This window comes from Zootermopsis nevadensis, unplaced genomic scaffold (assembly GCF_977971745.1).
Source record: "Zootermopsis nevadensis isolate Lab colony 2312 unplaced genomic scaffold, Znev_1.0 Znev_ptg000007l, whole genome shotgun sequence".
Classification (NCBI taxonomy): Eukaryota; Metazoa; Arthropoda; class Insecta; order Blattodea; family Termopsidae; genus Zootermopsis; species Zootermopsis nevadensis.
The window spans coordinates 10751557-10772631 of record NW_028259139.1 but is presented as its reverse complement, the minus strand read 5'-3'; the positions used below and the strand labels follow the sequence as shown (position 1 = coordinate 10772631).

The 21075-nt window shown below is 37.9% G+C and overlaps 1 protein-coding gene across 4 annotated transcripts in view; it reads left to right on the top strand.

Annotated features, from left to right (window-relative positions):
- The window catches only part of retn (retained), a 258244-nt gene that overhangs the window by 9886 nt on the left and 227283 nt on the right, over window positions 1-21075 (top strand). Inside the window, exon 1 of one of the 4 annotated variants that reach the window (XM_087344256.1) lies at window positions 16216-16758. The exons of 2 other annotated variants lie outside the window; for them this stretch is intronic. In XM_087344256.1, the coding sequence (XP_087200382.1) occupies window positions 16723-16758 (36 nt within the window). In that variant the 5' untranslated portion in view covers window positions 16216-16722. Of the gene's footprint in view, window positions 1-16215; window positions 16759-21075 lie in introns of those variants that run through there. One more of the 4 variants, XM_087344257.1, reaches the window with a different exon arrangement.

Here is a 21075-nt window from a genome sequence, read left to right as displayed (position 1 = left end):
TCAGTAGGAGCTAGCATGAAATACGCTTGAGAGATGTCATTGTAGGCTCCAAATCCGTTAAATAAATTTGGAAATACGACATTCGAACGGTCAGAAAGGACACACTCTACCTCTCCATTACACGTTCATTCTATTTGATTTGTGAAAAGAACATGTAAAAACTGTATGGACTATAGGCAGAGTAAGATTTTACGTCATGGTATGGCGATAACCAAAAAGCACACTTTACAAATGACCGTTGTATATTTGTAATGTCGCTTGTAATTCCGGAAGTGTCGGACGTGTTAATTCGATTGTTGACTCGCAGATTATCGACTGTGTATGATGTCTGGCAGTAAAAACTTCTCTATTTATGTAAATATTTCTTCAGGTACATTTCATTGGTCCAGTTTGTAGTCCCATATTGTGATCTATACGTATTCGTATATTGAGTTAAAAGGATGAAAAGTTTTGTAAATAATAATCTAAAGTACAGTTCAATGCGTTGCATGCAAAAGCACACAAAATTGAAAAATAAATTGAATTATATCTTATGTGTCATCTCCAAAAGTGCTTGAGTATTTGGTATTGGTGTTCTGTGTTGAAATATCTTGAGCGAACTTAAGTTTGGCGCATATCAGTGAAGTAAATATTAAGTCAGGTTGCTTTCGATACTCGAAACTCAGATGAACTTTATCGACTTTCTTAAAAACGGTTTATAGTACAAAAGGTCGATATAATACCAAAATATGAAGGTTGTCATAAATTACAGCTTTGTGTTAAACATTTATTGACAAGTTGATTTTAAATTAAATATAAGGAAATACATTTTATGATTCTCGGTAGTTTTAATAAATAACTTTGTAACAAGGCTGCAGAAAATGCTTAGTTTAATATCTAAATAGCGAGTCATTTTGAAAATAAAATAAAATTATTGGAAACAAAATAAATATGTGTTCAATAAAGTAAATTTGAAGCTGTTTGTGGTTCTTAAGTTGGAAGCACGTCATGAAGACGTATGGATTAGTGGAGGTATAGCTCCATGCATTCTTAACCTCTGCATTATATAGAAGTGAGTGGTCGGGGACTGAGAACCCGGTGAATACGCATTGTACAGGAGGCTGTGTGTGCCCCAGAACGGGTGTGGACGAGGTGGCGAATATTCCTGCCGGGAATCGAACTACAGTCGTCCAACTCTCGGCTCATATCATTATCCATCTGGCAGGATTAAATGCTGTGATGAATTATCCTTTGACCCTTTGAATTCCCAAGCTGAAGGGAGAGAGAGAGAAAGATAAAAAGGATAACAGAAGAGTAGAATTTGCAAAGAGGAAATTGGTGGGGGGAGAAGTGAGAGACACTTTGATTTAGGGGGGAAGAAAGAGCATCTTATAGTTAGAAGGTTCCCAGGCAATGCCCGCTCGTCCTTCTGTTAAGGATAAAGTAAGAGTGAAGACGTTAGGGCGATAATTGGCAAAAACGACGGAATTTTGAATTGTGTTTTAGAAAATGCCGAGGCTATTAATTTGGAAGTTTAGGACATATTTTAGAGGTTTCTACTGGGATCATATTGACCTAATTGCCTGATTCGGGAGTTCTCACTTAACTGACTTTTAACGTAAAATTTATTTGCTAGCTTCCTGACGTGGTTTCGGAACGTCTCCATGTCAGTTTGCTCATGTAAAATTTCGATTGACGATACCCTTGGGAGTTTCGTGATAATTCTTAGTAACTTGTTCTAAAAAACTTGGAGCTTGCTAACGTGTGTTTTAGCCTCGTATCCCCATGCAGCGGCTGCGTACGTTATTATTAGGCGTAGGAGTGTTTTATAGATGGTAAGTGCGAGGTCAAAGTTGATGGAGTAATACTTGTTAAGGATTGGGTAACAAGTCCTCCTCCATCAACATTAGCTCATGTACCTAAATAACATTTAAGAATTCAGTCCGTACCGCGAATAAAACACCACACGTCACCATTACAGAGATCAATTGGTTAACGCCGTTTAAGGAAATAATCGTTGTTTACGGTGGGAATTAACGAAGCCGATAAATATACTCTGTGTGCAAACTAACTAACTAACTAACTAGATGGCTTACCGAACCCGAAGGTTCATCACCGAATTAACCAAAGCCCTCCACCGGACCCTGTCCTGGGCCAACAAAATCCAGTTTCCTTCAACTCCTATCTCCCATAGATCCCGCCTGAGATTATCCTCCCATCTACGTCTAGGTCTCCCCAGCGGTCTCTTCCCTTCAGGTTTCCCAACCAGTACCCGGTGCACACCTCTTGTCCCATCCATGCGCGCTACATGTCCCGCCCATCTCACTCTTCTCGACTTAATCACCCTCACAATACTGGGGGAGCAGTACAGATTTTTAAGCTCGTCATTGTGCAGTTTTCTCCACGCCCCATCGTCTTCCCTCTTAGGCCCAAATATCCTCCTCAACACCCGATTCTCAAACACCTGCAATCTGTGTTCCTCCCTCTGAGTGAGAGACCATGTTTCGCACCCATACAAAACAACAGGCAAGATTATTGTTTTGTATACTTTAATTTTCAGGTTCTTAGAAATCAGACGGGAAGATAAAATATTTTGGACTGAGAAGTAGCAAGCATTTCCGGAATTTAGTCTCCTCCTAACTTCCTCACAAGTATCATTTTGATTTGTTATTGTTGTTCCCAAATATTTGAACTTTGTAACCCTTTCAAAGGATTTATTAGCTACCCTAAGATAATTTTGCCCGCCTGTCTTCTGATGACGAGATACTAACATGTACTTAGTTTTTTCTGAATTTACTTCCAGCCCCACTTGTCTACCAGCCTCTAGTAAAACTTCTGCGTTCCTCTTTATTGTATTTATATCGTCCCCCAATAAATTAACATCATCAGCATATGCCAATAGCTGATGTGTCCCGTTCAATTGCAAACCCTCCTGCCTACCTTGGACCTTCCTGATGGCGTATTCTAGCGCAAAGTTAAAGAGCAAGGGAGACAAAGCATCTCCTTGTTTTAGACCGTTCTTGATGAGGAATGTCTCAGATACATATTTACCTACTCGAATTTTGCTGCAGGTTTCATTTAAGCACATTTTTATTAGACCCACTAGCTTCTTTGGTATACCAAATTCAATAAGAATATTATATAGCACTTCTCTCTTCACAGAGTCATAGGCTTTTTTGAAATCTATAAATAACTGATGTACAGTCCCACCGAACTCCCATTTTTTCTCTAGTATCTGACGAATGCAAAAGATCTGATCAATCGTTGATCTGTTTCGTCTGAACCCACACTGATGATCCCCAATAGTTTCATTCGCATATGGGGTTAATCTTGCCAAAAGAATGTTGGATAGAATTTTGTATGAGGTTGATAGCAGCGATATTCCTCGGTAATTACCACACTCAGTCTTGTCCCCCTTCTTATAAATAGGAATAATTATGGATTCCTTCCATTGATGTGGCATCTCTTCCTTATCCCAAATTAACTGAATAAGCTTATGGATCCTCATATGCAACCCTTTGCCACCTGCTTTAATTAATTCGGCCGGAATCTGATCAATTCCTGGAGATTTATAACTTTTCAACTTCCCAATGGCTAGTTCCACTTCATCTAAGCTAGGTTCTGGCACCAACAGTTCAGCTGTATGCATTTTAATCTGTCTAATATCACCAGTATTATGAACATTTAAGAGCTCGCTAAAGAAATTTTTCCACCTATTCACAATTTTTATTGGATCTGCAAGCAAATTGCCACTATCATCCTTTACCAAATTAGTCTGGGGTTGATATCCTTTCTTAAAGTTATTAATGCCTCTGTACAGGTCTCTGATGTTTTTTTCCTTATTATTTGTCTCAAGTTCAGCAATTTTGCCCTTCAGGTATTCCCTTTTCTTAGTCCTAAAGGTTCTACTAGCCTCACGTCTCACGTTACATAGATTATCCGCATTTGTTTTGTTTGGGTTCTGCAACCATTGAAATTTTGTTTGCTTCCTTCGATCTATTAATTTTGAACATTCTTCATCAAACCACGGTTTATTTTGCTTTCTCCTGTAGTATCCTAGTTTCTCTTTTGCTGAAATTTTGATGCAGTTTCTGACATTTTCCCACTCCCTGTTGATGTCCACACTTTCATTATCCTCATTTGTCTCTAAAATTTGAAACCTATTCGAAATTTCAACTTGATATTGTTCCTTTGCCTCTCCCTCACTTAATTTTTTCAAATCAAATCTTTCTGTGTCAAAATTTTGTTTAGTTCGTCTACTTACTGAAAGCCGCTCCCTCACTTTTGCTACCACCAGATAATGATCAGTGTCGCAATCTGCTCCTCTGAATGATCTCACATCAATTACATTTGTCTGCCTTCTCTTATCTACTAAAACATGATCTATTTGATTGTGTGTTCTGCCATCTGGGGAAGTCCAAGTGTATTTATGAACATCACGGTGTGGAAATTTTGTACTTTTTACAATTAAATCTTTTGACGTAGCGAAGGTCACTGCTCTGACGCCATTATCATTACTAAGTGCATGGAGACTCTCGCTGCCTATTGTGGGTTTGAAGACATCCTCCCTCCCAATTTTTGCATTGAAATCTCCTAGCAGAATTTTCATGTGATACTTGCCAAATGTATCAAATACTGATTCCAATTCTTCATAAAAGCTATCCTTGATATCATCGCTTTTGTCTTCAGTTGGGGCATGAACATTAAGGACAATGATGTCGCACCAACGTCCTTCCAAAATTACGTAAGACAACCTGTCACTAACAAATTCTACTCTCTTAACTGCTGCCCTAATTCTGCTATGAACAAAAAAACCCGTCCCTAGCTGATGATTGTCATTCCCCTTTCCATAGAAAAATGTAAAATTGTCCACTGGGATCGTGCCCTCCCCCTCCCATCGCACTTCCTGCACTGCCACTAAGTCTAACTTATAATTCCCTAATTCCCTACACACTGATTTCAGTGCCCCAGCCCTATAGAGGCTCCTAATGTTCCAGGTACCAAATCTCATGTCCTTTTTCAATTGCCGTGGTCGTGCCAAAGAGTCCGTCCTGATCCGAGGCTTGGTTGATTTTTTCGTAACACATATTTTTTTTAAAGGTGAAAGGTTGTTAGCCCTACACCCAACCCCCAACCTGGAGGACCAGGGTATCACTCTTAGTCTAGCGCATCTCCTTAGACCTGTCCGGCTTGGGTGACCCTACCATGAGCCGAAGCTCAGGCCGGCATAGCCCTAAGGGTCATTTGAGCACGCAAGCCTCCTCACCCGGCAGATTGCCTTCGACAAGGTGGTGATACCTTCGAGAAGGACTCTGTGTGCAAAACGCACAGTTAATTAATGTTAAAATATTTGGTATATATAGTTACCACTGTGCTTTAAACGCACAGTTAATTAATGTTAAAATATTTGGTATATATAGTTACCACTGTGCTTTAATTGTTTAAAGGTTTGACGGTCAGGGTTCAAATTTCGATAGTAGCAGTGAATTATTTGTACAAGACAGGTCTTAGGGTTGTCCAACTTCCTACCCTTATCTTCCTGGGTATAAAATGACCAAATTGTTGAGCTGACAGCTCTGCCCCGAGGCTGCCGTGGGTATTTTCTGCGTACTCTGTGCTTTCATGGCAAGTTTACCTTCGACACGTAAGAAATCGATAAAGCAAAGAGCATTTTGCCTTCTTGTTAAAAGCAGATTAATCTGGATATATTTATTTACTCCTAGGTTACCGAACGTCGCGACAGATTGAATAGTAGTCCTTCGTATTTGTGATGTCTCAGGTTCTCATCTCGTGCCGGAATCCGACTATCATGATAGATTTTTCGTGATTTTTACTAGTCCCTCTAGGCAAAGGCCGGGACATTGCCTTAATTTAGACCATTTCCTTTCGAATTAATTATTCATTTATCATCTTACCACTCGACGCTGTGTATTCTGATTGACTGATAGCGTCATTAAGTGAAACACAAATAAATAAGGAATTCCCTAAACCAGAGAATCAGAAAATCCCTTCTCAGACGTTGCTTGTTTTGTTATCATTTGTATCGATTGCATGTGTGTTGCATAGGCCTATGTTGTTTTGTCAGAGGATGTAATAAATAATGACTACACAAATAACTACGTAGTGGTTTAAGACAGAGTGGAATTCTGTACTGTCGATAAGTCTGTGTGCTAAATGGGCGACCTCCTTACCATTAATCATCATTTGTTAATGTTAGTGAATACCCTAATCAGAGACTAGTCATCTTATCCCAATTATTTGAATCTTTGTCGCGATCAATAAATATCATTTAATATCAAAGTATCTTTGGAGGATGGAAAACCCTTTTTTCATAAGTAATCATTATTTTCTGATGAAGGCAGTTCTCCGTTAACATCTGCCTCATTTTGCGAATTCATTTGTGGCCGCTTACTTAACCCTCTATCATACTCCTTTATGAATATTTGCTTTCTTAACTTATAAAAACTTTAAACTGTGACAGCTGTGGGACATTTTAGTGGGCCTCGCTGCAGATTGTGAATTAATATCATAGGGACACCAGAGCATAAAATAACATTTTGTATCATATTATTACGAAGTTCATGGTGACGGGGTTTTAGCAGCAGGTCTTAATTAAATTATTTACGTTTTTGCTGGAATTCCATTCAGTAACTAAGAATTATTGACAGCTGTTTTTTTTAAATTTTAAAATTGTGTAATTTTCATCTTGAGACTTTTCCTATCAGCGGTCACTTCGAAATAACTCTTGACTAGCTCCCTATTACAAATAACTTTCCATCCTTGCTTTAGCCCTGTGATGCTGGACATAAACCTATGTAATTTAATGTTTTATCACGCTGTAAAGGCTTTTTGAAATAAAAGTTATTCTTTTCTGTTTAAAACGCGCATTGAAATTAACAGTAGAGCTGAGAAAAAGAGAGGGGGAGGTGTGGTGCCGTGCAATTAATTATAAGTGCTAGTTTCTGTCGTATAAGAAGACAAGCACAAAGTTACGCTGAACCCTGGTTAGCAGTCAACCCGCACGACAGCAGACATTTGTTTATTGGCAGTTTTAGTATTAGACTCTTCTTGTGTGTGTGTGTGTGTTCCAAAGCTACAACCCATTGATAACGAACTCTACATAGCGAACCCTTCCTTATAACGAACTGTTTTAGTTCGTCCGCGGAAAGAATTTTGTTATTTCGAGTCCGGTTATGTGTCGAGTTGAAATTGGTGCCCCAACTATTTTAGACTCTTCTTGTGTAGCGATCTTACACGCAGAGCGACTTTTTAGTAGGAGCGTTTATGAATCAGGCAAACGCTTTGAAAAAAATAAAAATTCGAGTGCTCTTCTGTCTTGGATTCGTGTTACGTTGGTATTCCATTTTCTTGGCCATGAAACTAAGAGAAAATTCCTTTTTTTTAATCTTCAGAGTGTTAGCTGGGATAACACGGCTGACACGGTTAACATGAACGCTTCGACACTGATGTTGAGTACCATAATTTTTTTTGTTATGCAGTCCCGCACAGCGGAAGTCTGTTATGTTGGTCTTTTTTTCAAGGGTTTGATACCGACTAATAGCCAATTTCTTGTTTCATTGTACAGGTTTATAGTATTTGTAAAAACACTGTGATGGAGTACAGTCATGTTCACAAATGAAGATATGGAATAAGATGGAGGAAGAAGGGGGGGGGGGGAAGAAAGAAAGAAAGACGAAGACAGGGTCATCTCTCCTGCACTGTCTGTCAATAATAGTGATTACTCAGAAGTGCTTACTCATTCGTCCCAGACGTTACCTGTTTGTTTAGTCACGACATCTGCTTTAGAAAGTCAGATAAGCTGCTTGTTGCTTTAGAACCAGTCAGTGATGACGATCAGACTGATCCAGCAGAAACACTTTACAGTTGTGTTCTGTTCCAATATTGGCCATTACCATTATCTTATAATAGGCCACAACCGCTTGCCTCCAAACTCATTTCTGGTCAACTTTTATGATCGTCTTCCAATTACATTCGACGTTTTATTATCTAATCTCTGCATTTGGAATGTGGTAGTTAAATATTAATTAAGAATCAGTCCACTCAGTTATAATTTGGTCTCTCCTGAGGGAAATTCTTAGCAGTAGGCCTAATTATAATTTTAATTTTAATAACGTGTCCCACTTGTTACTTATAGAAGGTAAGTTATCTGTGCTCGAAGGCTGAATAGTGTTTTCGAGGTATCGATACGTGACGAAACAGTTTACTTTTTTAAGAAGCTAAAGTGTGAGACATCAGAATGGCTTGAAAAATACGTCGAAATGGAGAAAAGATTTGAATGAAAATTGTTAGTAGATATTTATTTTTTGTTACAGACGAAACGTAAATGATTACACATCAAATAAATGTAAGCTTTTTTGAGAAACTGTAGTTTTTGCACGACAGAATTGAGGATGGACTAATACATTCAAGGGAGCTGCTAGCAGGTATTATTTATCTGTTCGTGACAGAATTAACAAAATATAGCCATCTTCAATTAAGAAAATCATTGTATATAAAATATACTGTATATAAATGATCACAAGATCGTGATATTTGCACATTACGACAGAATAATACAATTCATCTGACAGAGAAAGGATTCTGTTATGTTAGTGACTGAGGATCCGAAGAGCATTGCCATCGTTAGAGCGGTGTTGTCGTTTCACGGGCGTTCGTTTCATCGCACTTCAATACTGGAAGTTGCTGCTGTGTATCCTTCGTAGGTCTCCGCTGACGATGTGGTTCGGGAGTGTAATTAATTTGCATAGCGCGGTGCTATTGCTGGCAATTACAACAGACAAGGCGAAGATTAACGATTGGCCCTGTGACGTTTTATTAAGCTCGCTGTCTCTCACGCCTACATTCCACGCGATTTTTGGGAACCTCATTTTCATAGCTTCTACAGAAAGACGCCATCAGTTAGTAGATTGATGACCTGGCTGTCACTAACTCCTGGAAATGGGACTCACACGTCATGATGTTTGGTGTTAACGTTTCTCTTTCTTGTCCGTATTGTCGCTCGTTAAATCGTAAGATTAGGTAAAATTTTATCTTATATTATTATTATTATTATTAACTGCAAATGGGTTTATACCCGGTGGCAGTGATGCTACAATAAGACACAAACAAACAATGAGACACAACAAAACAAACACACACCACACAAAATAACACACCACACTCAAAATAAAAGAACTCATAAAATTACAAAACTATAAGGCACACACATTACACAAAATAAAAACACAAGTATATCAAATCTAAAAATTCTTGACGATGGTGAAGAGTCATTTGAATAAAAATTTCCTTGGATATTATCCATCGTCTAGTAAAATATAAAATATAAAGTTGTGCATCGAGTTTCAAATTAATGTTCATATGTATTTATTCCCACATTTTGTGAGTTTTTGTTTTATTTGGCTTTATCGTGTTTAACGAATTTTATTTCTACTATTTATTCTTTTACGTCCCACGGATGGATGGTGTGGTGATGTCTTTTTATTCCGGGACTTTCACTTTTTTATTTTGTCCGGAGATAGGGATTAGCTCTATCTAGTGAGCCCAACTGTGTAGGAACCTGAAGACGGAGATAGAATCCCATCTCCGAAACGTCGTTTTACATTTTACTAGACGATGGATAATACCCAAGGAAATTTTTATTCAAAAAACACAACAGGTAACTTAAAAATTAATACCAACTAGACATAAGACAGTAACAGTAATGAATTACATACATCATGAACTGATGCACTCACATTTAATCAGGACCTTCTCTTCACTTCAATACAATTATGAAGCCTTCCCATCCTCACATCACTTACTTCACTGCACCCACCCTCGTATTCCCTTCACTTTACCTCATTTATCACTTTTCTAACCTTCTTCCTAAAAGTTCTTGGTTTACAACGTTATTATAATTGTACTTGGAGCCGGGGAAGCTTTAGAATGAGTCTGAGCTTTATACCTCTCATCCCAAGCGCCTACATGGCGTGTAGCGGGACAGCTTTAACCTTTTTAATAACTCTGCATAGTAGACATACCTTAACAGCATTACCATGGCAACGGTATCCGATAAAACCCAAAATCCTTTAGCACCAAATGATCACTATACCACACTCCCATTCATAAATGTTATTACATAAGACCCAAAATTCCTTGACAACAGGAAATGCTGGCCAACCAATATATTTTATTAAATAATTACGAAATTTAATTCTGTTTCACCGTCTTAGCGTTAAATTTGTAATTTAAATTCTCCCCACCTCTGTTTTCGTGTCTCATTCAGAGCAAACCCCTCTCTTCATTATGCACTAAACACAAAGGACATAACCTGTAAGTTCAACGACTTGAGGCAGCTTCGTTCATCCATAATTACATTAATGTTTGTATAAATAGCCTATCTGTTTACCCATTACGTGTCCTGCTGAGAACTACCTATCCCACACATTTCAAGGAAGAAACCAATGCTTATACAAATATTTGTTTAGTGAAGTTTGTTTAAAGCCTGTGCATTATAAATCTGTCCAGAGAGATATTATCAACCGGAATCCATCCTTGTTTTTACCACACCTTGACTCAGTCGTGCATCTGCAACAAACTTTCAGCGTAGCCTTGAAAATACTGTACATCCTGCTGTAGGGACAACATATAGGCTAAATCATGCCAGCGATTTATCAAAGGGCTTTGCTGAGGTAATCCTTTACATTAACCTAAATTACAAAGGGAGGTGTAAGAATTATAAAATATAAAGTTGTCCAGGAACAGCACGCCGTTCAGATGGCGCCATGTTCTGGGTATATATTGATTGTCGATTTATATGAAATCACTGCCTCCATCGTCAGAGTGACGAAGCCTGATTATGGAGGCGTGTAGTGTCCGGTATTTATGTCCGATTTATCCAAAATTGCATTGTTACCAAAGCTTAATAAAATTCTCCAATATCAGATTTCATAATAATCTGTTTATCACCTCAAGAGTTGTTACACGCGGACAGTAAATTAGGCCTGTCCAATAGGCGTATTTTTTTTGTATATTTCCCTTGTGAAAGTGCCTCTAATATTGAACAAAGGCAGAGCATGTACAGATTAAATCTGTAGGATCTATTGAAAATGTTGCCTGGAAGGTCTACAAAGAGTGGCCACTTTAGATACTTAGGCTCAGGTGGGATGATAATATTAAAATGTAAGTAGAGAAATCGGTTTGGAGGATATTAAATGGATTGATGTGGTTCGGGATACTGGCTGATGATGACTGTTAAGAAGTTTAAAGTTCCATATCCTATATCACTGAGTATCATGGAGTATCATTCAATTAGAATGCTAATTATAGGCCTAGTGCTGATAATTTGACGGAATTCTAAATTATCTTGTTTTGTCTTCCTGTCTCCTTCTTTCAAAGTAAATGTGGACATATTTTTAGGAAACTGTTAGCGGTTTATTTAAGCATCCACAAAAATAAAACCATTACAAATATATAGGCCGTTTCGTACTGAATGATATTGTGGTCAAATAAAATCAACTGTTTTGAAGGCATGTGTTGATAATTCTCTAGGTACTACATGACATATGAAAAAGCTATTGAACGACGTAAAAAATATATTTATGTCTGAAATATAACGCAAATTATTCGGTAAAATACAATTTTGTTCAAACTCATCTCAGAATCATTTCTTTGGTCAATATTTAAAGCATACAAATTTTACTCAATGGTAAGACATGAGAAGAAAGAAGTGTTCTATACAATAAATAATTCTTGAAACACGAATGAGCAACATGGACGTAGACCAACTTATTTATTCTCTTCCTTTCTTTTTCTTACACGGAGAAGGGGGGTACTTGCCCTTTACAGAATGAGAATTGATTCTGACATTATGTTTTATAGACTTAGCCTAACACGATAGGTCTCCACGGCCCATAGTCCTACGGAACGGTCTGATATAATAATTACAGTGTGTTCACACTGCTACACAAAATTTGAGCATAAAATATGTTACAATTCCTTTATATTTTTTTAAAAATTATTTTTCACTCTTTCCGATAATTATGCTGTTTGGTAAATTGGGTGAAAATTTGAGACGCACAGAAGAAAGCTTGTAACAGTTCATGTAAAATGCGGCATTGTCGATAGATTTTAATAAGAATTGGAGTTTGTTGACATTTTGGTAAAAAATCTCGAAGTGTCAAATTCCATTAAAATCCGCTTACCTGTTCTCAATTTATTACATTCGGAAAGGCGTATTCGCAGACAAAAGGACAGACGGGCAAGTCGGAACTAATGGTCATATTTTTACAATTTTGGAGTAAGTAATTTATGATAGGCCTTTGCGTTACTTCGTTATTTTTACTGGTCCCCAATCTGTGTAGCTAAGATAAAGTACACATGACTTCCATACAGAGTTTGATGGTTAAACTTAATGGAAAACGTCCATTTGTAAGGCCAAGAAGGTGATGGAGGCACAACATTGAACTGGCTTATTGCCCTGTCGATTGGCGAGCTTAATTGTTAGCGGCGTTGAAGGGTTCTTCTACCAGAGAGTTAGTCTTGGTGTTATGTTTCCATGGGAACTGAGACGAAAAAGAGATTTGAGGTTCTTACGGCCGCGAAGATGTTCTGGGTTCTAGTTCCGTAGAAACGTATAGCAAGGACAAAATGAATGTTTTGGAGGAACGTAGTACATCCAGATGGAAGCAGTATGTTTTTTTCTGAAATGTTAGTAACTACAAGTCCATAAGGCAAACTCAAATTACGAACGTTGACAACATGGTCTGTGATTTCTGCCGCAGAGGTGACACAAATAGTTGGTTTAACAGTTCAGAGATGGCGGATGACATTTCCTCCTCTAATCGGAAACGTAAAATAGCTTAAGACTTAAGCGAAATTCTTCGTGTGTAGCATGAAAAGGGTTAAATACAGACTGCGTAAAAATGTGGAGGCATTCTTAGCGTTCTTTGTACGATACTTTAGATCAACCGTTGTACGAAATTTGATAAAAATTCGTGTTGTGCCATTGGAAGTCAACTTTTTAATTCTCTGCCATCGGACGTGGAATTTTTATAGGCGTGGTTGACGCGATAGGCCTTAACAGTGATTAATGCATAGTTTTGATAAGTTTTTGTTGTTGTTGTTGTTGTTGTTTCTTAGCTCTACAACCCTGTTGTGGGTGTTTGCCACCTCCTTTTTAGGAGGTTTCCTAGCCTTTGAAGCGTGCATTTGTGAGTAGTGAGTGACCAGCCCACTGACTCTACACAATTTCTACTCAATCCTGATTTGACTGCCAGGAGTTTTGATAAGTAGTGACCAGAATTTGTAAAATTTTCTGTTGCAACCGTCGGATCATTGTGAAATAGGCGTTACACTGTTCAATGTTATATCCAGTCCATATAAATGTTGAATCGAGCATACAAAGATGTGCGAGAAGTGGGAATCGTGTATTGCCACAGTACCCAAAGCACGCATCATACATTCATTATTGCATTGATATTTTGTGTTGCTTACAACAAAAGTACGCGAAGTTCTAATTAAATAAGGCAACATCTTTTCTTTGACTTTCGTGAAGAGGTGGTATGAACGCATAATTATTGGACACAAAGAAGTCAGTACCTCTAAAGTAAATCAACACCTTCGCCTGCCCTTTGATATTCATAAACACGTCGTCGAACGTGTCGTTTAAGAAATGTCGAATCCATCCGGTGAGAAAGTTCAGTAGTTCTCAGACTGTGTTCGGCGAAACCCTAGGAGTTTTAACGGTGATATATCTAGTAGGCATAGGCCTATGTAGCCTGAATTATGGCGTATGTTTACGTATTGTAAGATCATATATTCTGAGCATGCAAATATTTATAGGAGGTAGAAGGTAGTGGTGGCCTACCAGAATAAAATAACAACACCTGAAGACGCTGATGAAAACCACAAAGAATCGTAGTCTAGATAAATATAGTTAAGCCAGGTTTTGTCAGAATGTAGGTCTAAGTCTAAAACGGGGGTTGTCAACCCTTGGCCCGCATAAATTTTTGTTCCTATTTTGTCACTTTGTATATGGAGAATAGTTACCTGATATTGGAAAATACTTTTTTTATGTGTTCAGGACTTGGAAGTATCATTGCAGGTTTATCATATCTGCAGTATAACCCTTTGAAGCACGAAGCTCGTCTAAATAATATTTAAGAATTCAGCCCGTACCGCAAAGAAAGCACCACACCTCACCATTACATATCTAAGCTTGTTAATGCGATTCAAGGAAATGATCGCTGTTTACACTGAGAATCCTCCGAAACACATAAATACACTATGTGGGCAGAATTCGTGATTATTAAATTTAACAGCAGATGATATGTAATTAATCTAGAATTTAAGGGGTTAATGAAGAATGTTAAATCAAGAAGTAGTTGATGAGGAATGCATTTGGTTCTCTACAACAGAACTTTAGGCTGATTCCGTCCCTTTTACAGGACGACAAAGTTCTTTGCACTGGTAACAGGTGCCTGTCGGTGGTCCAAATTCTGAGCCAGATGATAAGAATTCTCATTCTGAGATCTGTCTTAAGGAAATGTTGTATGAGGGTGAGGACAGAACGCATTGCTGTACTATTTGGAAATGGTGATGAAGTTTTGGATTCCAAAAATTTGGAATTTTTTTGACCAACTGAGTGACTGTCAGCTTGTCAGCAAGGATTCCGATGTATGGAGTTAGTTTTCTGTATGGTGAAGAACTAACATTTAGCTATGTCTGATTTGTTAATGCTTTTAACGTAAACCCTGAAGATGCAGGTTGAACATTTCTTAGAAATTTTGGTAACCACGTACAAGTTCACACTGTGTCACAATCTATACCAGGCGTGTCAAACTCAGTTTCTGCTAGGGGTCGCTTAAAAAAGGGACTAATCTTCCGGAGATTATTTCTGATCCAGGTGGGGAGAATCAAAACCCCTACATTTACAAATTATCAAGCTGAATAAATGTTATATTTTTCGTCCCTCTATTTTGTTACTAGCAAACAAATATTAATTTAAGTGAATTTAAATATTTAAAATTTATTCAACCTCACTGAAATACGTTAAACAGGATCGGTTCAGAAGTGACATACATTTGAAACCTAAAAATTTATTAAAATTGGGACACTTTGGGGCCGCACATCATGTGTTTTTCGAAAACCGTTTCAAGCCGCGTAAAACAGAAACATGTGGCCCGAGGTACCTCAAATCTCACGTCTTTTCGTAACTATTTCAAATACTGCTTTCTAGAAATGACATTTTAAAGTTGTTAGTTATCATACTTAATCACAAAATCTTTCTTTTGTGACTATATGCTGTCACAATATGACTGCCAGTGGAGTTCTGAACGCACAAATTTCCCCTCCCGTTATTCACTCTTAAACGTTGTCCCTCCTAATAGACTCTAATAGCCAATGTCCGTCACGCCTGACTCAACGACTGCGCTGTCCGTGTGATGCGGAAGAAATTGCAATTAAGTTCTGAAGGTGGCGACTCTGGTAGCAAGAAATACAAACGAAGCAAAGGTGATGCCTGTGGTGGGGTCTGGCGTCAAGCAGTCACTGTGAAAATATTTTCATGTTTAATTTAACTTCTTAAATTTTATAAATCTCGTTCCTTCAGTTCCGTTTGAAAATATAATAACATTAGTATTTAACATAAAATATGTTCATTTCAGTCAACTTTGACGTGTTATACGTTGGTTTACTGGTGATGCTGATAATAACAGTGGTCATAGAGTTGGATCATCAATGAACTTAAAGTTGGCTGAACTGAGAGAAAACATTGTGGCAGGAAGATGACATTTCTCGGGCACTGAACCCACAGTATGCCTTCCGAATGATAATGTGACGCTAGTGGCATTTTATCCATTGAATATGAGGCTAACCGTTACACGTTACCTCACCTCAGGTTTTGGTCTCACGTCGAGCGCTAAACCAGTCTATACACATGATAATTATTTCCTTTATTTACTTGTCATAATAACACTTAACAATATAAAATTCACGATTGCTTGTCCAGTGGAACATTCCACTGCAACTTCATCCCTCATTCCCATTGGTCAAACGCAGTCTTACCTGCTGTCTATATGCATCACGTTATTGGCTGAATTATCCGATGTTAAAAAGAGAGAATAATAGTCCCCGCCTCCAACAACCAAGCCTATCACGGCATGCCCCGCCCTCGTCTAATTCGATTGGCGTGTAAGACACGCATTTGACGGGACTCAGTGTGTAATAAGCGGTTGATCGTGGTTTTATGGCAGGGCCGAAGGGAGAGGGGTTGTATAGTTTGATGCTGGGGAGGAGAAAGTTTGGAACTCACTAATAATCCAGTGTGGGTTAGCAGCGGTGAGTAGTTGTGCGTGTCGAAGATTTGATTGAACTTTCTGCACTCTTTTGGAAATATAACATCGCCTGTCTACTTCTTCAGTTTTATTTATTGTGTTGTGTTTGGTGTTTTGAATTCGAACGGCTATCCCCAAGTCGAGGTTATTGTTTTTTTTTTTTTGTGTCAGAATAATAACAAAGTAGATCGAATGTAACTGCTAATAAACTTTGTCGTTTTGTTGATATTTTTATCTCCCGCTAAAACACGCGTTTGAGAACGCGGTGAGAGATATCCCGTGCTACTTTCAAGATTTGTTGTAATTTTAAGAAGCTTGGCTCTTTTGTTTTCCTTATTGTGTGTGGGTGTTACCCTAAAAAGCAGTCAAAATTCGGGTCAAAAATAGAGAACCTGTACCAGTCTACCAGATGGACCCCCAAGACAGCGACCTCGATGGAAGCATGGTGAGTTACGAGTTATTACTGGCCTGAGACTGGTCTGAGCTCTAGAACAGAATTTGACAGCGTTGCTTTGCCGGCAAAGAATGGCCTGTGTTGTTTAGTTTGTAGTGATCAGCTTTCATGAATGGCAAACAGCTCTGTTTATTTTAACGCGTCATTTGCGCAAGGTGAATAAACTGAACGCATAATTGGGAGGTCGTGTTTGTCAGTCCATATGTGTTTTTTTTTTCCTTCCGAAATGACACGAGTAATTTGGTTTGGATTTCGTAGTTTTCTTAACTGTTATTATAATCTACGAAAATTTACTTCCTGAACGTAATTCTGGCGCATTTAGATTCAAAATAACATCTTTATACAAATCAAATGTTGTTCCTACGGCGCGTAGCGTAAAAGAATAGTCCGACGTCACAAAGATGTAACTTATTATTACTTTTATTAAATATTTCTCGATGCTGTGAATGTTTACGTCGAGTGAAGTGAATGGACAATTATTTCTTTACGTTGCTATGTGAGTTCAACTGTCGCTCAGGGTCTGTGAACTAGGCCATGCAAACAAGAAACCGGAAATATTTAAGTACATATTCGCAGTTTTTCTTTTAGTAAAGAATATGCCACACTTGCCATAAGCCATCGTTTGTTGTACATAAAAATCATATTTGGACTAATGGATTCAAACTTCACAGTCGACATCTTCACGGTAGCGATAATCTCAATTCTCACATTTGGACGACCTGTTTGTAGATTGACAGTGAATGGTATCACTGAAGGAAGTCAAAAAGAATCAACATTACGTTGTTTTTAAACAATACACCTTGTACGAACGGTAACTAATTTTTTCTGTTCTTCAGTCTTAAATCGAAAGGTTACATTAAATCTCACATCTGTTGTGTTACTAATCCAATAGCAAGAAACGCCACACAACAGATGTATTTTTTGCTTTGCTCTAAAATGATTGGCTCGTTGACCCCTAGTCTTAAAGTTAATAGACAATTAGATCATTAATCGCTTTGATTTTGTCGACGTGCAGAAATTGATAATCATTTATGAAGCATGTTACAGTAACATCGATTTCACGTACCAAATATTACTTTACTTGCATTGTTTAGAATTTACATTGACCGATAAACAAGAATCTGAAATACCAGTTGATAGCAGTATTATTACCGTCAAATAATTTTCTATGTGCGAAAAAAGTGCAATGCTCAATCTCTCTTCTGTGTAAAAGTGTTCCACTTTTTTGTAAGTCTCATTGGTCTATGGACAGACACACAGAAATGGCCATAATTCGTAACAAATTGTTATCGTCTGTACGAATTCCTTTGCTAAGATTCCATTTTATGGAGCGTCTATGCTTGTTATTTTAACAAACCTGTCAGTACCTCAGATTAATAGCATCGATAGAAGGGTTATGAAAAGGGAAAGATGTGGAAGGAAGTGGTCGTAGCCTAATTTGACGTGCTTACGTGACAGATCGAAGCATGCTGTTTGCTACGTGACCAAGGAGACTTTGTTCATGTCTTTATATACATTTGAGGGGAGCTTTGGAGCCCCTGGACAAGTGATTTGCGGAATGGTCCGTCCGGGCTTTGTCGGCAAATTTCGCCCGTGGTTGATCCGTCGGTTCGCCATGTGATCGCTTACCGGCCGGCAGATCTCTTTCGGTTTCTAACTGTGGGTCGTGACCCAGCTATCTGCTTGCTTATCTCTTGATCAGAAGTCTGTGTTAGGCTTCACGTACGAGCTTAGGCACGTGTCATCAAGATATGTGACATGTTTGCTGGTATGTAAAGTTAGTGACGTGTTTTTTTACCACTTCTAATTTACAGTCAGCTTCATAAGTATAATCAGATTGTTCTTGTCGACATTTCTTCTGCTGGTATATAAACTATGTAGGCTAATTGAAAAATCTTTTATTTCCAGTTTATGCTCTTCAAAGTACATATAATTGTATTTTTATGCTTAATGGACAGAGCTGTGTAAATTCAGAAGAAAATTAATTGTAAAAGGATTTGTAGGTACTGATAGATAATAATTTATTTCTCTGGTTGAGATACTTCTTGGCTGTATAAGTAAACATTTTAGTTACGACAGTTTGTGTTTACTCGTTTAAAGCCTGAAGCTTATCTACATATTATCTAAAATTTCAGTCCTTACCACAAAGGAAACAAAATTCTTCTCCAACTGGTTGTTGCTGCTTCAGACGAAATAAACGCTGTTTATTCTGATAATCATATGCTACACCTAAATATTCTGTGTTACTGAGTAGTGAAGTAGGTGGTACATATAGTAACCATTGAGTTTTAAAGGATTAAAACAAGTCTTACATAAATCTGCTCACATTTAGCTTATTAACGCCATTCATCCGCTTGGCTTTTGACGTTGAAGCGCTGTCGGAACATAGGATACTTCCGCTGACTGTCACGGAGCGGTTTGTGGAAATATTTTACCTCAGAGCGTTTTGGCAGGCTGTAAGGTGTTCTTCTTGGTTAAATAAACGCATAGCATGGCGACATTCATAGATTCTGCCTGTTCAAGCCGGCTGCTACAGAGATAAGTTGGTTTTGCGACTTGTTTGTGCTTAGAATGCATGCGAATGGGTGTATGATTTGTTGAAAATACTTTTGCAAGATGAAGTAGATTGAATTCTAACACTGCTGCTATTTTATATTTTGGTTTCTGAAGAATCATCGAAGTACGTAAGTATACAGGATAGTAAATATTGTTTTTATCGGAAAGTTTATAATATTTGAACACGCTGAAGATGTACGAGGCTCTTAACATTAAACGTGTCAACGACCCACAGTAGGGGGAAAAATACGACGTTCAAACTATTCAGTTATGTTTTATCAACGAAACTGAGAATGTGCCTTCGATGTGTGGAATCCTCCTCAAGGGACAGGAAGTGTGTATTTCTCTGTTGTTTTACCCACTGTGGAATGGGCCTACTTTCTTTTAATCTGCATTGCCGTAGTGCGCCTGAGGTTGAAGAACGTGGAAACAGAAACGAGCTGATTTCTGTTTTCTTATACGTAAAACATAATAATTCCCACACGAAATTACTTAAAAGAAGGAAAAGAAAAATGGAATTCTTGGACTGACAGACTTGTTTGTCGCAGCCTGGTTCCCACAAATGTAATGTAATAAAATGTTTTACGCTTTGGTTCTTAATACTAAAACAGCAACAATTTTAACTACTGTAAACTGTCTCGTGCAAAGTAGAATTACTTCGTACCATTCGTGTCCATTTCTTTCTAGAAATGCGCACCAAATTAAATGCTGAAAAGAGAATAGGATTCAGTTGTTAAATGGAAGTGGACCTTCGTATGTTGATTCCACATATTTATGGAAAGAAAATGAAATCGAACTGTCATTTTCTGATATTGAGAAACCTAAAGATACTGTGTGTTCGTCTGTCCGCCGGCGAACACCAAAACGTGAAAGTTTGCATCAGAAACAAAACTTGCGGGAATTAAAGTTTTCCCCCCCCACACACACCTTTTCTTTTGCTTTCATGAACATTTCATTTTAAAATTTTCTGCACAACGTACAGTCAGAAGTGGTCTGAAATAGGCGTAAATGTGGGGCTGCTAATACTGACAGGTTAGGACCTGACTAGAAACTTTAGAAATATGAAGATGATGATAAGCCTGTAAGTTTATTTTCGTTATATAGCGCAAACTTATTTCCTGATGTAACACTTTAAAATTTTAGTGGTAACTATATATACCACCTGCTTCAACAGTCGGTTTGGCAGTAAGTCGAGTTTTATTTTGTATTTATGGGTTTTGTACTGAATTTCTGTATGTTATTTAGACGACCTTCGGCTTTGAAGGGTTGAAGAACAATCACTTTGTCATGTGAATAACTGGTTACAACACTTGATTTAAACCAGATTACCTTTTCCAAGAAATTGTCGTAGTTGATTTAGATCACAGGTTTTACCGAGAGTATGACAGTTAACCTGTAAGTAACGCCTAAGTTTCCCTCGCTTTGTCAGTAAGTTCCATCAGTGGACAATCTGCTGGAAACATAAGCAGGAAAAAAAACTACGATCCTTGGGCGGAATTATTTGTATTAAATCAAATATAGCAGAAATAGTAAATTTAATAATCCTTCATCCACTACTGATATCTCTTTCAATCGACATTTGTTTTCGGTGATAAAATTAATTGATTCAGTTCCGTCCCTAATTCTCTTTATTCTTGGTTTTATAAACATGTCTGGATTGTTACTGGTTATAATTAGATTCTGTCTGCAAATATTAACGTTAGTGACAACTATAACTGAAGTGCGTGCAATGTGCAAGTTCATTTATTCTTG